Below are 23019 nucleotides of genomic sequence, written 5' to 3'. Positions count from 1 at the left end.
TAAACAACGGTGACAGTTGATGCCCAATTTTTTAATTATATTGTGGCCTCGGTACCAAATTGTGTACCGGGGCCACCACACTACGCAGTCCAGATACTTGTTTGGTGGAATTCAGACCAGTTGAGGGTTTTATTATTATATTGTGTGGACCACTCTATCTATACCACACTACAACTCTATACCACTCTATTTCATACTTTAATTCTATTTCATACTTTAATTCTATTTCATACTTTAATTCTATTTCATACTTTAATTCTATGACTAATTACCATAAAGAGGAACAAAATAAACCAATTTTACCAAAAGTATAATATGACTTAGACTTACAAACACTACACTTGAAAGATCGTGCCTTTAAATGAAAAAGTCAGTCTTCACTGCACGACTATGTGCAACAGGGACAGTTTTTTGGGTTTACAAAGTCAACGAATAACACTTCGACCCTGTCTGTCTTTAACATACTTGATGGGATCTCAATGACGAATTGTCTGTACCATGTTTGGAGGAGGTATTGTGGCCCCGGTACCAAATTGGGTACCGGGGCCACTCCACTATGCAGTCCAGATAGAGGTGTATCAGATATTAAACAACGTTGACTGTTGATGCCCAATTTTTTAATTATATTGTGGCCTCGGTACCAAATTGAGTACCGGGGCCACCACACTACGCAGTCCATACCCTTTTTTGGTGGAATTCTGACACGTGGAGGGTTTTTTAATTATATTGTGGCCTCGGTACCAAATTGTGTACCGGGGCCACCACACTACGCAGTCAAGATAGATAGATGCGTATCATAGATAAAGTTCATTCAGTGGTGTGGGGCAAATTGAAAAATATTCAAAATGCACTGACATTATCAAAAACAAGAGGTTGTCACACGCTAAAACTCCAACATGTATATGATGGAGAGGATGGAGGAGCAGCCGTATGTGTAGTGTAATGCAGACCTGTTGAAGGTTTTTTATATATTTTATTGTGGTGCCCAGTGCCCACTCCTCTAGGCAGTCCAGGTACATTTATTGGTGCGAATCATAAAAGTTCAGGGTTTTTAATATATCTTGTGGTGACCCACTCCTATACGCAGTCCAGGTACATTTATTGGTGCGATTCATAAAAGTTCAGGGTTTTTAATAGATATTGTGGTGACCCACTCCTCTACGCAGTCCAGGTACATTTATTGGTGCGATTCATAAAAGTTCAGGGTTTTTAATAGATATTGTGGTGACCCACTCCTCTACGCAGTCCAGGTACATTTATTGGTGCGAATCATAAAAGTTCAGGGTTTTTAATATATCTTGTGGTGACCCACTCCTATACGCAGTCCAGGTACATTTATTGGTGCGATTCATAAAAGTTCAGGGTTTTTAATAGATATTGTGGTGACCCACTCCTCTACGCAGTCCAGGTACATTTATTGGTGCGAATCATAAAAGTTCAGGGTTTTTAATATATCTTGTGGTGACCCACTCCTCTACGCAGTCCAGGTACATTTATTGGTGCGAATCATAAAAGTTCAGGGTTTTTAATATATATTGTGGTGACCCACTCCTATACGCAGTCCAGGTACATTTATTGGTGCGATTCATAAAAGTTCAGGGTTTTTAATATATCTTGTGGTGACCCACTCCTCTACGCAGTCCAGGTACATTTATTGGTGCGAATCATAAAAGTTCAGGGTTTTTAATATATCTTGTGGTGACCCACTCCTATACGCAGTCCAGGTACATTTATTGGTGCGATTCATAAAAGTTCAGGGTTTTTAATAGATATTGTGGTGACCCACTCCTCTACGCAGTCCAGGTACATTTATTGGTGCGAATCATAAAAGTTCAGGGTTTTTAATAGATATTGTGGTGACCCACTCCTCTACGCAGTCCAGGTACATTTATTGGTGCGAATCATAAAAGTTCAGGGTTTTTAATATATCTTGTGGTGACCCACTCCTCTACGCAGTCCAGGTACATTTATTGGTGCGAATCATAAAAGTTCAGGGTTTTTAATATATATTGTGGTGACCCACTCCTCTACGCAGTCCAGAAAGATACCTTGTTGCAACGTTTTGGACTAATAACTATATTGTGAGGTGTTCAGAATACACTGTAAATTAGTGGAAATGCTTGTTATTGAATGTTATTGAGGTTAATAATAGCCTAGGAGTGAAAATAAGCCCAAAAACTTGATTTTTAAACTTTTTATGTTTTTTTCCAAAAAAATCCGAATCCAAAACCTTAAATCCGAACCGAGACCTTTCGTCAAGTGTTTTGCGAGACAAATCCGAACCCCAAAAATAACGAAAATCCGGATCCAAAACACAAAACACGAGACCTCAAAAGTCGCCGGTGCACATCCCTAGTCATTTTTAAAATCTAGTTAGTCCCTAGAGTAGAAATATATTTATGTACCGTTCCAAAAAAATTGCTGTAGCACTAGTGCACGGTGTTTTTTTGGGGTGCATTTTAAAAGCTGTTATAAGTTTTTAGACATCTAAAACAGGTAGTTCTATTAAAGCTGTCATCCAGTTTAACAAACCTAGGGTGTGTCCATCTATTTTTAGGTGGAAGTGTCTCCCTTGGTGTCCCTACCCAACACCTTACTTTTGCCATTAGTGAAAATCGTTGAAGCTAAGGTGAAGAATAATGAATGACTCAAGATTCAATGCTGGTCGTCTCCAGCCGAGGGGGAAACTTTCAATCCTATAATGAATACAGTGTACACTGAAAGGAGCACTCGATTGGATAGCCAATACACTTTAATACAGATTCAAGTCAACACCATCAAAGACAATGATCAGGCACTACTTAACTAAAGTAATTCCATCATCTATTTCTTTTTAAAACTATTTTGTGCTTTGTGGCTGTAAGATAGTTTTTATAAATGTCCCCAATATTAATAGTTTTTTTTGTAGAAAAACACGACAACATACCCTAATATTGTTGAGATTAACTTCTTCAAGGTCAGTGTCATTGCTTTTAACTCGTTCCAAGGTTTCATCCACATCTGTTGAATTAGGTTCTTCATCAGGAACTGGTTTATATTGTGTTGGTTTTATCACACCTATATGAAAATGTACTTATATTATATGAACTTACAGTACAGCTATGAAAAAACTACAAAAACACACAGGCCAAAGCTGACATCGTAGCAAGGGTGGTGTCTGGCAATATATTTTAATGCAGTATGATGCAGAGAATATATGAGAGGGTTGAACAATATAGGGGGGCTTTATAGTCAGGGAATACTGTAATTGCTGCTGTGTTGTATTCAAGGACAACAAAAATACAATTGTGATTGATGAAAGACATAGCTGAAAAGCACATAATTATCTATACATTTTTTTAAAGATTTGTTTATTCAAGGTCATTAACATACATAAAAGCATAATACATCAACAGCAGGTATAAGTCAGCGGATATGACAAGGTCAACATAGATATAACATGCTGTAGCTTATAAAGGTGTGGATAAACCAATTAAAGGGAGCGTAGTTTTTCAGAGAATTTGATACAGGAAAAATGAATAGAGAAAGAGTGAACAAAAGGGGAGAAACAGAGAGGAAGAAGGAGGAAAATGAGAGCAAAAATGGAGAAACAGAGAGGAAGAGGGAGGAAGATAAGAGCAAAAAGTGAGAAAAGAGGGAAAAAAATAGATGGAGAAGAGAAGTAGGGGGTGTGGCTAAGGCCACAGAGAGGGGTGGATGTATTCAGAGAGCAATGGCTCTAGTTATTCTATGGGAGGGTGGAGCAGTATTGAAAAAATGACAGCCAAGGGTCCCATACTTTATTAAAGGATTTAGAGGAGTTATTGATTATGCTTGACATAAATTCCATACAGTGAACATGCCATGCTCAGTTGATGATAGCCTGGAGGGAGGGAGATGTAGCTTGTTTCCAATCTGATTTGTTATGTGGCAGCTGAAATTATATGATGTGCTAATTTATTTTGATGATGAGTCGCAGCAGGAAGTCCGAGAGGCAAAAGAAAGAATTAATTTAGGATCAAGTGGGATGTCAATTTGAATCAGGGATTGGATCAGGATCTTAATGTCTCGCCAAAATTGGATTCATTTTGGGCATTCCCACCAGATATGAAGAAACGTGCCCTCCCCAGAGCACCCATACCAGCAACGATCCGAGGCATCGGGTAACATCCTGCAAAGTCGGGTTGGGACGTAATACCACACATATAGGAGCTTATATACGTTTTCTTTGATTTTAACACATATTGATCTGGAGGCAATATTTTCCTGTATGTCAGCACAGTCTTCATCATCTATAGAGTTACCCAAATCTCACTCCCATGCCAACTCATGGGGGTCCTGAGTGGATTCAGATGGGCGAGAGAGCTCAGAATATATAGTGGAAATTAAGCCAGGCGTGGATGCCCTGCACAGGCACATCGCCTTAACCCTAGTGAGTGGATGTGCAGAGAGGCGCAATTTGATAGAAGTATGGAAGTTGCAAATTTAGAGATACTGGTAGAAGTATTTAGATGGGATATCTATGGCTATTTGAATATCAGTGAATTGTGGATAAAGGGTAGAGCAGAATATATCCTTTAAATAACAGACACCTCGAGTGTGCCAGGCGGAAAATTCGGTGGGTAGCAAACACGGTGGGAATTTTGAAGAGTTAAATAGATGGATAATCGGAGAAGGGTGCTTAGAGAGACCATATCGCCTGGATGCAAAGTCCCAAATTGCTAAGGCGTGTGCAACAGCCAGATGGGTCAGTACCTTGAGACAGTGAGCCCGTGGGAGCCAGAGGAAGGTAGCAGGGGTGAGTAGACCCAGATCTTCAGCCTCAACAGATATCCAGACCCTGGAGGCCGTGTGGCCACACCATAAGACACATTAAGCGACATGGGCAGATAAATAGTAGTGTTTGAAATTCGGGATTCCAAGGCCACCACCCCGAGAGGATCTTTGAAGGACTCGCAGCCCTACTTGCAGTTGTTTGCCCGTTCAGATAAATTTAGAGGTAATGTAATGGAGATATTTGAAAACATAGGGGGGATTCAAATAGGGGGGGTCTGAAACAGATATAGCAACTGTGGGATGATGGTCATTTTTATTGATACATTCTATCCAGGAGATGTATTGGCAAGACCAGGATTGAAGGTCAGATTTCACTTTGGAGAGGGTGTGGGGAAAGTTGGCTTGAAAGAGCTGCTGATGGCGCTTAGTTAAGAACACCTAAATATTTTAATTTTTGTAGCCGTCAGTTGAAGGGGAATTGTTCTAACAGGGATTTGTCTGATTGTTAAAAATATAGACAATTCTATATTCCCCAGTATGTAAAATGTGTGAACATATTTGCTCTACATCATTAGCAAGTGAAAGTGAGTCAAACTTACTATTTAGGCCCTCTTTGTTGACAATTGTTGTGCTTGCAAGGGCTTCATAATACTGCTGATTACTCATCAGGGTATGCATCCCAAGGATAGCTGAGAGGAAGAAAGATACACATTATGAGATATATCTATATATCTATCTATCTATATATATATATATATATATATATATATATATATACACATATACATATACACACACACACACACACACACACACATATACTGTTGCCATCTGTACAAATCTGGAAATCAAGTTCACGCTTCGCCCTTCATTGGGCCTGATTTAATGTTGATTGTGACACTGACACTTTTGCACAGAGGAAAATGCAGTCATACATTTATGTACATGCGGCGGTATTTTGAGTCACATGTATCTTAATTTACGTGCAACTTTAATTCTAGTGAATAGAAATCTCGCAAACTTGCACCAGGCATATGCAACAAGCAAGATACGCCTCCTAAAGGGTGTACTTTAAAGATATGCCTAAGTTACAATTAGAGGTATTTCTAAGGCGCATGGCTGATTTGCATCTTCACACCCTTACTGTACTGAACTTACACGTTAATACTCCTTACACACCTCTTCAAGTGCAAGCGGTCGCATGTGCAAAATATATGCAACTCAAAATACTACTCATGTGGTGCACATGCGGACTGAAGCAATTTTTATGCGAGTCACATTTTTATTTTGTGCAATTGAACTTGATTTGAACTCTAAATCAGGCCCACTTGAATAGAAGCAGTTTCATTATCTCATTTTCATGTGCAATGTCATTAATCACTATTATCATAAACAATGGTATCATTTTGAATTATTGTCATTTTATGTAACAATGCAACTCTGGAATACTGGGAGTAAAAGATAAAACATGTACCTAATAACCAGGGTCGCCAAGAGAAATATTGGGCCCATGTACAGCAACTTCTTGGGGCCCCTTCCATAGCATCCAATGAGGGCAGGGCCATACCAGGTTGGATGACTCCCCCACTTCACAGGCAGGCCCGGGCCCCTTGTCTCCCCTCAAATTGTTCCTCTTTTCCTTTTATTCTATTCCTTTCTCACATTGTTTTATATTAAAGAGAAATGACTCCTACCCACCTCATGCACCACTATACAATATTTACCTTTTCATGGATTAGCGCACAATGTACAGTAGATGAAACAGACATACTTGTTATTATTTATTCAACAAAAAACAGGCCAAAATGAAAAAGTAAGTACGCCATGATTCAGTAGATTGCACTACCACCTCTAGCACCAATAACTTGAAGTAACTATTTTTTTGTAGTAATTTATCAGTCTCTTACATCATATTTGAGGAACGCTGACCCACTCCTCTAATATTATAAATCACTCCATCAGTTCAGTGATGTTTGAGGGCATTTGTTAATGCACAGTTCTCTTAAAGGTTCTGCCAAGCCATCTCAATGGCCAAGCTCAGAAAATGTATGGCTTGTTGGACAGATGGCGTCACATTTCCCCTCTAGAACACTCTAGAGAGATCATGGTAGACTCAATGATCGTGAGGCTTCCAAGTCTGGTGATTGCAACCTTAATAAATCCCCACTCCACCAGCATGATTGACAACTGGTATGTGGCTCATGTGGTAATTCACTGTGTTTGATTTTTTTACCAAACAAGGCATTGCTCTTTAAGCCCATATAGCTAAACTTTCATATTTTTTTATCCACAGGACATTTTTACAGAAGTCTTGTGTTTTGCTTAGATGCTGGGGAGAAGGCGCCCTGGCTACCCTTCAATGAAAGCCATACTTGTTCAATCTTTTTCTGATTGTTGACTCATAAATTTTAACATTTACTGTAATACAAATGTTTCTAGAGGTATAGCTTTTGGGTCCTTTTTCAGAGTATCAAACTGTAAATCTTTGGATGAATTTGCAGGGACGGCCACTCCTGGAAAGACGGACAACTGTCTTTAATGTTCTCCATGTATAAATAATCATTGTAGTATGATAAGCTTCAGACTTGTGAACAGCTACAATCGGTTCTCTGGGAGAAATCAAGATTTTTTTTCTCCTTGGTCTCCTTGATATGGTGCAAACACAATCCTGAATAATCCAGACCGAGTTGTTTTTATATGGAACAGGTAGCACTTCCAGATGATCAATCAATAAATTACAGATGATTATTAACACCTGGCACAAATTCCATTTTTTATTGATATGTAAACAGAAAGGGTGTATTTACTTTTTGTTTTGTTTTTATACATGGCTTATTTTTTCTTAAATACACTTTGCGAGGACTCGATGGTAGTAAATCATTTCTTGATATGTGAAAATACATTTTTGAAAGAGGGTGGAGTTTTTTTTCACATGACTGTACTACCTCATCATTCCTCCATTTCTTCTTGTTAGATTTATGAAACCTCTCCTGTGGATAAGCTTCTCATCTCACCCAGGAGCTTTTTCCTTGTATACAGACTTAACTCATATTGCCCCTATGAATCATTTATTTACAGAGAACAGGCAGCTATTTTGTGGACTAAACCAATATTTATTAGAAGGCAACCTATCAAGTCCCTCATAACGCCTCATGAATATTAATCGTCCTGCATTAGCATGAAGACTAGAGGTGTTCAGCTCATAAAATTGCCACCCCCCCATATAACATTCAACATTCTCAGCAATTTATAGAACAACCTTTATTAAATAAATACCCAGCAAGCTTCTTGTGGTTTTCATTCCATGCTGAACATATTTGAATTCAAAATAAAATGAACATATTTTTTTATCCAATTTAATGTGTAAAGCTGAGGGCAAGTTTACCTGAATAGCAAAGCTTACAGCAGTACATTTATAGTGATCATAGCAAACCTTCACCCTTTCATTGATGAGTTTATTGGCTATGTATCATCATAAATACACAATAAAATTCAACAGCAAAACTTACTTTACCATAGTTTCGCCACCAAACTTTTATTCCCCTTATAAATCAAATTATATCCTCTAACTGGCATAGCCACAGTGTGCTGCCTAATCATCTAATCCACCTTATATATCTATCTCGTGGGCAGCACAGTGGCTTAGTGGAGTTTGTATGTTCTCCCCGTGTTTGTGTGGGTTTCCTCCCACATTTCAAAAACATACTAGTAGGTTAATTGACTGCCATCAAAATTGACTGTAAATTTACAAACAGAGCCCTCTTACCTCTTTGTTTGTTAATACCCAGTCTTGCTTTATTACTGCGTTTGCATCCAATTAAATGTAAATGGCTGTGGAGTATGAGGGCGCTATATAAGTACACGTTAATTTATAAATAAAGGTAACAATGTGATACGTTGATATTTTTTTAAAAAACTACCGCAAAAGTATGATTCTCTTTTAATGATCACATATGTATTAAAACCGCAGCAATAAGCATATTATAGGTGTTTCCCAAACCACAAATTAAGGCTTCCGAAGCTTTTCTAAATGTCTTCAATACTTTTGGAGCACTTTTTGGGTGTATTATATACTTTCAAATTAAAAACGCGTGCAGCATTGCTTCTATATAATGAACATGCAGTTTCCATAAACATAACAAACATCAGCACGGCTATGTGTACAGTTACATTGAGAATAATATCTTCTAATGTCAGAGTGCTTTTCATCAGTTAAAAAACAAAACACAACACTTGGTAAATTGTTGGAAAAAGAGTTATACATAGCAGGTATTACACACTACTGTGACTAACTGTTTCATTTTTAGAGAATTAAATGGGACAAAAAGAAAGTGTTCTTTCAAAGCTATGCTGTACTTTTAAAGCGCAACACCCATAGGAATTAATCATAGTGCAAATTAACATATTCTCAGAGTCAGACTAGTACACATAGGCGGTTTTCGGTGGTGTTTTTAACACAAGATAAATGCAACATAAAAAAATCCTTCATTAGTCATCTCTATGAACAACCGCTTTCTTGTACTCATGAGCACATGCTCAATTTTCATGCATATCATTCATTAAACTTATCTCAACTCATTGAATGCTCATGAGTAAGGACAGGCGGTTCAGTGGCAGCTGTCAATCCTTCAGTTAATATATTGTGTAAAGACACACACAATATTATCTGGAGCAGTACAGGGCAAGTCTATTATATAAGATTTACTAATAATGTTTACAAATATAGAAATTTGGTATGTTGGATATTTGGTATAAAATGAGGATCTTGGCAATGGCATATTGCAAACTTTCTGGCTAAAATTTCTTACAGGAAACAGAAGAATATAGCACCCTGTGTAGATTTAGGAGTAAATCCAGCTAGAAGGTGAATTTTTTCCACAGGTGCTCCTCCACTGGAGTTGCTCCTAACACTAAATGAGACCCATAGCTCATAGTCTTTGAAAGCTTAAAATATCTGATAACTGATCAATCACTTATTATAAATCAATGGAAACTTTTACAGTATATGTGACGGTTAAAAGAGGTTTTTTTTTTCCATTATGGAGTTGTATTGTAGAATTAATGGTGCTCTAAATCTAAGGTTGTCTTCTGACAAAGAAACAATACTCTCCTAAAGATTGTGACCATGGCAGAGACTGAGCTACTGAGTGGAGTTGAGGGTAGAGAGAAGTGTGGAGATGGCTTCTGCAAAGCATTAGATTGCAGGAGAGAACATGAGGTCTAATTCTGTGGAGGTGGTCATCTGGGCTTACACCTGTTTTAGTCTGAGGAAGAAAACATCATAAAGAGTTCCCTGAGCCAGATACAAAGAGGGAGATGAAGGAGAAGAGACATGCAGAGTGGCTCCAAGCTCTGAAATCCTTTCAGCAGTGATTACGTCCTCCATATATTAAAGGTGTGCAATCAGGGACAAGTTCCCAAAGCAGTGTTTGTTCTTTTCAGGTACTTAGATACTAATCTGGAGATAACACTGTATATAGAAGGAATTCATGCTTATAGTATATTTGGTATTATTGTCAGAGAAAGGCTGACTATAAGCAGGCTAGGTGAGTTATGAAATACATGGACTTGTGGAAGGAACCACAGAGACCACACTTTATCTCTGGGTTGGGTTCCTCTGAATTAGTGGGAACAGTGGGGAGACAATGGAGGGTATATGTACAATTCATTAACAGGAATTGCCAATGCAATCAAAGAGAAAGTTTCGCTATGAGAGCTAAGGGTGCAGCTAGGGTAGCTGCATCAAAGGGCAAGAGCATGGAAAAAAAGGAACCAGTATCATTATTGGGCAGCCACTGGGGTGTTGGAGAGTTTTGTTATTCCATTAGTGGTTTCCCATTTGAAACACATATAAAATAACCTGCGTTCCTTCAGGGAGAATTTAAAAATAAATAAAAAATTAAATGGTAGGTCAATATGCTGTATAGATAAGGGCTTGTTTACATAATTGTGTCCGAGATAGAACTGGACACATACTTATATACTCCTGTCATGAGGCATACCTCCTGCAGGAGCTGGAAGGAGGCTCACTGATGATGATGACAATCCGCAGCACTAGCTAGTCACTTCTGATTAGCTGATTGCATCTTGATTCCTCCTACTTAATTTGTTAGTGTGGCTGCCCTATTATATGAAGTTGCGGCAGTCTATTTGCATTACTTTATTCCCAGTAGGACTATGGTAGGAAAGAAGATTCCCAATTAACTTTTAAAGGAGGGAAATCATATGTCTGTTTTAAATTATACTGTATATGGTAAATGCAATTTTCACATTTATTAATAATAGAGTAATGCGATTTACATGTACCATTAACTGTCAGGCCACATTTCCAGATTATCCCTATGTTACCTCTATAATATCATGGTGTGTACACACTTGTTATTGCTGACATGAACCTGGCACATAAGCCAGTATAATAGAACTGGATGGATATTGAAATGTGTCTGAATTAGTAAATGCGCGTAAATCCGCTTTTTCATGAGTTTGTTTTCCTGCTCACGTTCATGGTACAAATGTGTCCAACTCTGCATGAGTCTTAATATAAGATAGTGGATAAGAGTACAACTCACACATGCCTATAATGTATCTCTGGAATGCAAACACTTATAAGACCTAGATTGACATGAGTAGAGAACAAAGTTGTACAAAATTATTTAATTAGAAATAATCAGAAACTGATCACAGTTCACTCTCATTTACTGTTTGGCATCATAAAATAATTACTATTGTAATAACTAGGTAGCTGAAATTATGGGAGGTTAATTATTATTTTGTAAATCAACTAAACTATATTCAAATAAATATTATTATTATTATTAATAATAATAATAATAATAATAATAATAATAATAATAATAATAACTCAATGAAAATTATTACGTTTTGCATAAAATTTACTTTTTGTAGGTTTAAGGAGGAATGGTCAAATGTAGTTATTTTAAGCTAATGTAATAACAATAAAGAAAATAGAGTTTAACAGTGCCTTAAAGTTTTACCTTTTGCCCTTCTAATCACTAATGCCAGAATAGTGTGTAGAGTTTTTAGTTATTAACATAATGAGACAATATAACAATTGACCATATACAGCATAGCAGTGCACTACAGAAATTCAGCAAGGCCAATATTATTCCACCATAGCAACAAAAGCCAGAAACAGCACTGCGATCTTATTTTTGGAAAAGTACATAACAACACAGAACATAAACATGGTGTACTAGAAGCATTGTCTTACAATCCTTTTCAGGCTTCTAAGAGATGGATGATGTCAAGAAGTTGACTGAAAAAATAGATACAATGAGAATATAAAGAGCAAAGTTAGTTACTTCACAAATATCTGAGATACCTGTTTGGACCCTCAAGTAGACAGGTACAGCATAATCTGTTTTATTTCTATAAATTGGCATAATACAATCATTGCCATTATAACCCAGCTAAAGTCTTACCTTAATTTACCAGTTCCAAAGATATGTAAAATAAAATCTATATAGGGATGTTTCAGCGCTGCTGGCTGTGATTACATGGATATGTCCCACAATAAAACAATATACATATAGAATAATAAACCAACCAATCTTATCATCTTAACAACATATATAAGTGAATGAAAAATACTTAAATTTTAGGAGTAGATCCGTGGGTCACTTTGTTCAGATCTTTCCTTCGTTATGTGATGACATAGCATTAAAAAAATACAAAAACACAACATAGTGTGATATAGTAACAACAGATGATGTTGTGTAGTGAATGTGAGATTAATCAACTTCAATCCAAGTTGAAGTTGATTAATCTCACATTCACTACACAACATCATCTGTTGAATGAAAAATGTAAGTATTTTTTCATTCACTTATATATGTTGTTAAGAAGATAAGATTGGTTGGTTTCTTTTTCTATACGTATATTGTTTTATTGTGGGACATATCCATGTGATCACAGCCAGCAGCGCTGAAACATCCCTATATAGATTTTATTTTATTTAATGTTTGAAATATTGTGTGATTCCTATAGGTGTGTTTAACAGCAGTTGTTTATTTGCGCAATCTACCCCTTCTTATATATTACCTTATCCAAAGATATGTAGTTTTCCCCATAACAACACAAACACAAAATTGGCTGCCATGTGTAGTCTTTACAAAAGGTACAGTAAGTGCAGAGGCGAGATGACAGGTGGCTACAAAGGGGGGCTGATTCATTAAGGAAAGGAAAGTGAAATAAAGAGTAACTTTGCACCTTGGCAAAACCATGGTGCATTGGAGGGGGAGGTAAATTTAAAAAGTGGGGACAGATTATAGTTGGGGTAGGGCATGTACTAGATCAACTTTAAATTTCAGTGTAAAAATTAAGCTATCAAGTATTTGTGTGCTACATGAAAAAACAGCCAGTATTTTACTTATGTGCAAAATAATGAACTAATTCTCACCCCTTGCATTGTAATATAATTTTTCCAGGAGCAAACTTACTTTTTTTTTTGCCTTGCTTTCCTTAATGACTAAGGCCCAGGGAGAAGAAAAGAAAACAACTTGTCCCAGAATGTGCTACAAGCTAGCATCCTGTGCCATTATACTGATGGACCAGAACACAACCTATCATTGTCTGTGAAATATAGGCCATTATTTTGCTAAATTATTATTATGAATTCCAGAGAATATTTGATCATTTTAACTAAATCCCTAATTTTTATTAAAACATTATACTTGTTTCTTACTCTAAGCTCTCTCAGCTTGCTGCATATTCTGACAAAGTTTAAATCTAGATTTTGGTGACATACTAATTATGATGCATGAAAAATGTGCAGTTTGTTTTAAACATTTTCCATTTTCGTCAGTCAGACAGCGTAAAAGACTCTAATTAAAATACAAATATGCACTGACTGCAAGAGGAGAACGTTTCCTCAAGTAGCCAACTGGTAGCCATTCTCCAAAGCTGGAGCCATTACAGCTACAAAAGTTATCTATAACTTAGAAAGTGGAAAGGCAGCGGGTTGTCTTGGAAAAACATATTTAAGTCATTCTTTATGTGGATTTTTCATTTAGCTACAGGACAATTAGAATTAGGGATGAGCGCACTCGGATTTATGAAATCCGAGCCCACCCGAACGTTGCGGATCCGAGTCGGATCCGAGACAGATCCGGGTATTGGCGCCAAATTCAAAAGTGAAACTGAGGCTCTGACTCATAATCCCGTTGTCGGATCTCGCGATACTCGGATCCTATAAATTCCCCGCTAGTCGCCGCCATCTTCACTCGGGCATTGATCAGGGTAGAGGGAGGGTGTGTTAGGTGGTCCTCTGTGCTGTTTAGTTCTGTGCTGTTTAGTTCTGTGCTGTTTAGTTCTGTGCTGTTTAGTGCTGTGCTGTGCTGTGCTGTGCTGTGCTGTGTTCTGCAGTATCAGTCCAGTGGTGCTGTGTGCTGTGCTCTGTCCTTCTGAGGTCAGTGGTGCTGCTGGGTCCTGTGCTGTGTCCTGTTCAGTCCAGTGGTGCTGTGTACTGTGCTCTGTGCTTCTAAGGGCATAGTTATTTCCCCATTATTCCCAAGTTTTTAAAAAATAAAAAAAAAGTAAAAAAAAATAAAAAATTAGAAATTAAAAAAAAAATATATAATTATAACCAAATGTGCAAAACCAATCCAGCAGTATAAGTCCATTGGTACTGCAATATTACCAAGTTCACACATTCTGCAGTATCAGTCCAGTGGTGCTGTGTCCTGTGCTCTGTCCTGCTGAGTTCCGTAGTGCTGCTGGGTCCTGTGCCGTGTCCTGTTCAGTCCAGTGGTGCTGTGTCCTGTGCTCTGTGCTTCTAAGGGCATAGTTATTTCCCCATTATTCCCAAGTTTTTAAAAAATAAAAAAAAAGTAAAAAAAAATAAAAAATTTAAAAAAAAAATAAAATATATAATAATTATAACCAAATTTGCAAAACCAATCCAGCAGTATAAGTCCATTGGTACTGCAATATTACCAAGTTCACACATTCTGCAGTATCAGTCCAGTGGTGCTGTGTCCTGTGCTCTGTCCTGCTGAGTTCCGTAGTGCTGCTGGGTCCTGTGCCGTGTCCTGTTCAGTCCAGTGGTGCTGTGTCCTGTGCTCTGTGCTTCTAAGGGCATAGTTTTTTCCCCACTATTCCCAAGTTTTTTAAAAATTAAAAAAAAGTAAAAAAAAATAAAAAATTAAAAAAAAAAAAAATATATATAATAATTATAACCAAATTTGCAAAACCAATCCAGCAGTATAAGTCCATTGGTATTGCAATATTACCAAGTTCACACATTCTGCAGTATCTTGTGCTACATATAATGGAGACCAAAAATTTGGAGGATAAAGTAGGGAAAGATCAAGACCCACTTCCTCCTAATGCTGAAGCTGCTGCCACTAGTCATGACATAGACGATGAAATGCCATCAACGTCGTCTTCCAAGCCCGATGCCCAATCTCGTAGTACCGGGCATGTAAAATCCAAAAAGCCCAAGTTAAGAAAAAGTAGCAAAAAGAGAAACTTTAAATCATCTGAGGAGAAACGTAAAGTTGCCAATATGCCATTTACGACACGGAGTGGCAAGGAACGGCTTAGGCCCTGGCCCGTGTTCATGACTAGTGGTTCAGCTTCACCCACGGATCTTAGCCCTCCTCCTCCTCCCCCCCCCTACAAAAAATTGAAGAGAGTTATGCTGTCAGCAACAAAACAGCAAACAACTCTGCCTTCTAAAGAGAAATTATCACAAATCCCCAAGGCGAGTCCAAGGGTGTTGGTGGTTGTCAAGCCTGACCTTCCCATCACTGTACGGGAAGAGGTGGCTCGGGAGGAGGCTATTGATGATGTAGCTGGCGCTGTGGAGGAACTTGATGATGAGGATGGTGATGTGGTTATTGTAAATGAGGCACCAGGGGGGGAAACAGCTGATGTCCATGGGATGAAAAAACCCATCGTCATGCCTGGTCAGAAGACCAAAAAATGCACCTCTTCGGTCTGGAGTTATTTTTATCCAAATCCAGACAACCAATGTATGGCCATATGTAGCTTATGTAAAGCTCAAATAAGCAGGGGTAAGGATCTTGCCCACCTAGGAACATCCTCCCTTATACGTCACCTGAATAACCTTCATAGTTCAGTGGTTAGTTCAGGAACTGGGGCTAGGACCCTCATCGGTACAGGGACACCTAAATCCCGTGGTCCAGTTGGATACACACCAGCAACACCCTCCTCGTCAACTTCCTCCACAATCTCCATCAGATTCAGTCCTGCAGCCCAAGTCAGCAGCCAGACTGAGTCCTCCTCAATACGGGATTCATCCGAGGAATCCTGCAGCGGTACGCCTACTACTGCCACTGCTGCTGTTGCTGCTGTTAGTCGGTCATCTTCCCAGAGGGGAAGTCGTAAGACCGCTAAGTCTTTCACAAAACAATTGACCGTCCAACAGTCGTTTGCCATGACCACAAAATACGATAGTAGTCACCCTATTGCAAAGCGTATAACTGCGGCTGTAACTGCAATGTTGGTGTTAGACGTGCGCCCGGTGTCCGCCATCAGTGGAGTGGGATTTAGAGGGTTGATGGAGGTATTGTGGCCCCGGCACCAAATTTACTACCGGGGCCACTCCACTGTGCAGTCCATATTTAGGTGTATCAGATATTAAACAACGGTGACAGTTGATGCCCAATTTTTTAATTATATTGTGGCCTCGGTACCAAATTGTGTACCGGGGCCACCACACTACGCAGTCCAGATACTTGTTTGGTGGAATTCAGACCAGTTGAGGGTTTTATTATTATATTGTGTGGACCACTCTATCTATACCACTCTATTTCATACTTTAATTCTATTTCATACTTTAATTCTATTTCATACTTTAATTCTATTACTAATTAATTACCATAAAGAGGAACAAAATAAACCAATTTTACCAAAAGTATAATATGACTTAGACTTACAAACACTACACTTGAAAGATCGTGCCTTTAAATGAAAAAGTCAGTCTTCATTGCACGACTATGTGCAACAGGGACAGTTTTTTGGGTTTACAAAGTCAAACAATAACACTTTGACCCTGTCTGTCTGGGATCTCAATGACGAATTGTCTGTACCATGTTTGGAGGAGGTATTGTGGCCCCGGTATCAAATTGGGTACCGGGGCCACCCCACTATGCAGTCCAGATACTTGTTTGGTGGAATTCAGACACGTGGAGGGTTTTTTAATTATATTGTGGCCTCGCTACCAAATTGTGTACCGGGGCCACCACACTACGCAGTCAAGATAGATAGATGCGTATTGCGTATCATAGATAAAGTACATTCAGTGGTGTGGGGCAAATTGAAAAATATTCAAAATGCACTGACATTATCAAAAACAAGAGGTTGTCACACGCTAAAACTCCAACATGTATATGATGGAGAGGATGGAGGAGCAGCCGTATGTGTAGTGTAATGCAGATCTGTTGAAGGTTTTTTATATATTTTATTGTGGTGCCCAGTGCCCACTCCTCTACGCAGTCCAGGTACAATTATTGGTGCGAATCATAAAAGTTCAGGGTTTTTAAGATATTGTGGTGACCCACTCCTCTACGCAGTCCAGGTACAATTATTGGTGCGAATCATAAAAGTTCAGGGTTTTTAATATATTGTGGTGACCCACTTCTCTACGCAGTCCAGGTACAATTATTGGTGCGATTCATAAAAGTTCAGGGTTTTTAATTTATATTGTGGTGACCCACTCCTCTACGCAGTCCAGGTACAATTATTGGTGCGAATCATAAAAGTTCAGGGTTTTTAATATATTGTGGTGACCCACTCCTCTACGCAGTCCAGGTACAATTATTGGTGCGAATCATAAAAGTTCAGGGTTTTTAATATATTGTGGTGACCCACTCCTCTACGCAGTCCAGGTACAATTATTGGTGCGAATCATAAAAGTTCAGGGTTTTTAAGATATTGTGGTGACCCACTCCTCTACGCAGTCCAGGTACAATTATTGGTGCGAATCATAAAAGTTCAGGGTTTTTAAGATATTGTGGTGACCCACTCCTCTACGCAGTCCAGGTACAATTATTGGTGCGAATCATAAAAGTTCAGGGTTTTTAATATATTGTGGTGACCCACTCCTCTACGCAGTCCAGGTACAATTATTGGTGCGATTCATAAAAGTTCAGGGTTTTTAATTTATATTGTGGTGACCCACTCCTCTACGCAGTCCAGGTACAATTATTGGTGCGAATCATAAAAGTTCAGGGTTTTTAATATATTGTGGTGACCCACTCCTCTACGCAGTCCAGGTACATTTATTGGTGCGATTCATAAAAGTTCGGGGTTTTTAAGATATTGTGGTGACCCACTCCTCTACGCAGTCCAGGTACATTTATTGGTGCGAATCATAAAAGTTCAGGGTTTTTAAGATATATTGTGGTGACCCACTCCTCTACGCAGTCCAGGTACATTTATTGGTGCGAATCATAAAAGTTCAGGGTTTTTAATATATATTGTGGTGACCCACTCCTCTACGCAGTCCAGAAAGATACCTTGTTGCAACGTTTTGGACTAATAACTATATTGTGAGGTGTTCAGAATACACTGTAAATTAGTGGAAATGCTTGTTATTGAATGTTATTGAGGTTAATAATAGCCTAGGAGTGAAAATAAGCCCAAAAACTTGATTTTTAAACTTTTTATGTTTTTTTCAAAAAAAATCCGAATCCAATACCTTAAATCCGAACCGAGACCTTTCGTCAAGTGTTTTGCGAGACAAATCCGAACCTCAAAAATAACGAAAATCCGGATCCAAAACACAAAACACGAGACCTCAAAAGTCGCCGGTGCACATCCCTAATTAGAATACATTTTTTTGTGCCATTCTTTGGGTTTTTTGGAAGTGATGGCGATTGCTTTTATTTTTCAAGAGGCTCCTTTCAATGCTAACACTTTGCGTTTCTATGGTTCTATGGTTCTCGCAGACTTATATTCCACTGTGATTAAACTTAAATTGATCAGTGTTATTGTAAACCAAACAATCCCTTGTATTTCAGTTATGTAGCATATTTATTAAACTCTAACATGGGAATCCCTTAAGGACACAAAGACAGAATGTTATTAAATGGAGTTTAACAACCTGAGAAAGTATCACAAGGCTGTGATGGGCAATCACTTCAGGGGCCACATGGTGCAGCCCACTAACCTTCAAAAGGGCCGCACATTACCTTTAATCTTAGAAATACATTTATTACTGAATTACTGAAACAATACATTTAATCAAAGAAAGAGACATCTATCTGTAATAATATATCAGCAGGAATTTTAAACAAGTGTTGCAAGCTCTAAAAAACAAATGACAGTAAAGTAGGAAGGAGCTGGGGGCCATAGGTGAAGGCATGGAGAGCCGCCTGTTGCCAATCACTAGTTTAAAGTCTAAAAAAAGATAGTAGTAGTAATAATAATAATAATAATAATAATAATAATAATAATAATAATAATAATAATATACATTAAAACTATTATGCAAACAATTTGTTAAAATAAAAAGGAGAAATACAGAAACAGGAAAATATTACATAATTTGTTCATTTTTGCTGTTGGGGCAAGTGATAAATATAAAACTGGCCCTCAATAGCAACGTAATAGCCAAGAAATCACATTTTTTTGATCATATACATTTTAAACATGATTCTTAAACCCACAGCCCCCTTCCCTGTGAGGTCATTGAAAGAGGTTTGTGTATCTGCTAATTGGGATTTATAACAGCCTTTCATGACTTCTACCACATAGACAGTTTAGTAGTGAATTCTTAAAAATCAAATATCTTCTTTACCCAAAATCATAGAAACATAATAAGGCATTCAATTTACATACAGATGCACATGAAATGGGACTAAGACATATGAATGCCTTAGGGAGATATGACATTTCACTATTTTCACTGTCAAACTGGTCTTCTGTTTTATATATATATATATATATATATATATATATAAAAAAGTGTGAATTTTGACTATTTCTTCCATGTATATTAGTTTCCTCTATGGTTATGCTATAAAGACCCAAGATGGACCCAGTGTTATCTGGAGCAGAGCATTTGCTCTGCCATAAACCTTATCTGATCTGGGGACAAACATCCACCTGGAAAATAGACATTCGGTGTTCTCTGAATATAAACAATTGCACTTTGAGGATAAATTCAGCATCCAGGAACTCCTTGGGGGTCACTTGCACCTAGTGAGTTCACAGGTTAAAACTATATATATCTGAGGAGGTAACCATTTCTATGCTTTCTATTTTTATTTTATTAACTTGTGCTTAAGCCATAATCATGACATCTGGAATTAGTTACTTAATTGAATTTAAAAATAAACACCTCTGTCATCAGTTAATTAATTCAGGCCTCTGTTATTGCAATAAGAAAATAAGTGGAAAATCAGGAGCAGAACATTTTGTTCTGGATAAAATGATTCATGTTAGCGGGTCGGGTAGTATTACAGTTGACAACTTTTCACTCTAAGATTTGGCAGTGTCCCACTCTGGCAAATTGATGGAGGGCTTAACAACAAAGTAGTTAACAGGGAAGTCTTATTATTATAGCAGGTATACAGGTTAATTTACAAACTAGAAAGTATGCAGCCGTGCAGCACATGTCATTATGTGTGAATGTGCCTGTCGGCCCATCTAGGACATACATACATGTCCATATTCTGCTTTTGGGAAGTGCTCCTGTAAAGGTCACTTCAAATTCCTGCTGAGTATTAGGACCACCCACTCCATTAACTACAACTCACACATTTTCCTTCCATAAAAGTGCTTGGTGAAGCCTCCTTTATGTTCTGCTTGCACCTCCTAGGGCTGTCAGCAAAAATGAGTGAATTAATCATTGTTTTCCAACACGTTCATTACTGCGGGTTGGATCAAAACATTCATACTCATTAAAGCTTATTTACTTTTATAGAGCAGATATGCACTAGTCCAAATTAACACACATGCTGCAAATTGATTACTTATCAAGACCACTGAACAATCTTATCAGTGAAAAGCATTTGGCGACAAACATTGATGACCAAAATGAATGGATTTGGTTGTCCATGTGGCAGGCAATGCAATGAGACAGAAATGCTTTCTTGCTCACCTTAAAGGTATTTTCAGAAAAACACCAAGGTATAGGTAAAAAAAACAACAATTACTGAACTATGGAAGTAAAATTAATTTTTCTTCTCACAATGTATTCTATGTGGGACAATATTTGGCATACATTTAGCTATAGCACAGCTTGATGAACACAGGCCACAGTGTTCTAGCATGAGATAATATTCACATTTTTGTTAATGTAATGAAACTTGAATACCACATTAAAGGTCCATTAAGGATTTGGCAAGCACCCTGTCATCCTACTCCAGGTTGAAAAGCATAAACTACGTAGAACACTCCACTCTCACATGGCAGGTAATTTCTAACTGATGGAGATGTAACCTAATTTTCAGTTTCATTTTACATTATTTGCTTTTGGGGTTTGTTTTTATTTAAAGAATTACACACAAAGTTCAATTCAAAGATGTATAATATTACAGAGTGCTATATAAATAAACTCAATTGCACAATTTTTATCTCATATTTTTGATCACATAGAAAAAGCTGACAATTTAAATGTGATGGCTAATATAAAAGTTAATATTAACTATTTAATATCCCAAAATACATAACATACTATAACAAATTATTACAAAGTGCCTCTCACAACATATATACATTATTAATGTTATGTCTGAGCACAGCTCTGAGTAAAAGCTAGTTCTGGTTTTGAATAATGATAATTTACCCACTAGTTATTGGAGTGTATGGGCTCTATTTCTGAAAGGACAAGAAGTCCTATTGTCAGCGAAAACACTATGCACAAGTTTACATAGAACAGCAGACAAGTATAAACTTATAAACCCATATACTTTTCTGCTGTCCTATGTAAATTGAAAAAAAGGTCTGGATGTGAGACACTATCTATGTATCTAAATGGGTGCCCTGATTTTTCATTCCAAAATTATAAGAACACTAAATATATGGTACATTATATCTTAAGGATTAGGCTAAATTATACTCGCCAACCTTCATGGCGAATCATGTCATGAAGCCTCTGTCCTACTCAATTCACTAGAAAGTGGGAACAATACGGAAGGACGGCCTCTTCCCCTGGGAGTCCTGGGAGTATTTTTACTAAACTGCTGGTTTTAAAAAGTGGAGTTGTTGCCTATAGCAACCAATCAGATTCTAGTTTTCATTTATTTAGTGCATTCTACAAAATGACAGCTGTTTTCTGATTGGTTGCTATAGACAACATCTTCACTTTTTCAAACCCGAAGTTTAGCAAATATACCCCCTGGAGAGCTACACAGAATTCAGGAGTCCCCCTGACATTCCAGAAAAGTAAGAAAGTCTGGGCTAAACTGTATACAGATTGCATTCCTCCTTCTATATCAACAGACACAATTCTTCCATTACTAGATCTCGATTCTTCCATGACTAGATCACCTGTCTAATCAAAACTTTCACACTGTTCTCATGTCAAGGATCAATACCAAGAGGTAAATATACTAAACTGCGGGTTTAAAAAGTGTAGATGTTGCCTATAGCAACCAATCAGATTCTAGCTATAATTTTATAGAATGTACTAAATAAATCATAACTAGAATCTGATTGGTTGCTATAGGCCACATCTCCCCTTTTCCAAATACACAGTTTAGTAAATATACCCCCAAAACCTCTAATTCAATACAAACAATACAAAATAAAACCATCACAAATATACAAATTAGTGAATTATCAGATGTTTGGCTGCTCCTCTATACCAGCGTTTCTTAACTCCAGTCCTCACACATCCCCAACAGCTCATGTTTTAAGCATTTCTGTTTGTGGATAATTACTGACCCAGCCAAGTAGACTAAATCACCTGAGCATGATTAACAAAATCCTGAAAACATGAGCTGTTGGGGGTGTGTGAGGACTGGACTTAAGAAACACTGCTCTATACTATCTATGTTTTCATCAAACAATGCATTGATAAGTGAAGCTCACCTGCAATGTCACAGAGTTCTGCATCAGAGGCATTGGCCAAAGCTTCTTCCAGTTCCGGTTCCAGAGTGACATTTTCTAAAACAGGATCCACTTGCTTAATTTTGGGTATCCAAGGCTTTCCTGACAATAACAAACAATACATCAAAATAATGCTACAATAACAGCGTGGTAAAGATGCGGCAGCATTGCATTGGCAAATGAATCTTCTTTGGTTCAGGTTTGCACCATTTTTCCTGGAGA

General features: G+C 37.8%; 1 protein-coding gene across 2 annotated transcripts in view; it reads right to left on the bottom strand.

Annotated features, from left to right (window-relative positions):
* The window catches only part of TMOD1 (tropomodulin 1), a 68776-nt gene that overhangs the window by 20395 nt on the left and 25362 nt on the right, over window positions 1–23019 (bottom strand). For both annotated transcript variants that reach the window (XM_075210918.1, XM_075210919.1), the window contains exons 4-6: window positions 22780–22899; window positions 5355–5444; window positions 2927–3057 (exon numbers count right to left, since the gene is read on the bottom strand). In XM_075210918.1, the coding sequence (XP_075067019.1) occupies window positions 2927–3057; window positions 5355–5444; window positions 22780–22899 (341 nt within the window). The remainder of the gene's footprint in view (window positions 1–2926; window positions 3058–5354; window positions 5445–22779; window positions 22900–23019) is intronic.

The sequence above is a fragment of the Mixophyes fleayi genome, chromosome 1 (genome assembly GCF_038048845.1).
Source record: "Mixophyes fleayi isolate aMixFle1 chromosome 1, aMixFle1.hap1, whole genome shotgun sequence".
Lineage (NCBI taxonomy): Eukaryota > Metazoa > Chordata > Amphibia > Anura > Limnodynastidae > Mixophyes > Mixophyes fleayi.
This window is presented reverse-complemented; position numbering and strand designations above follow the sequence as displayed.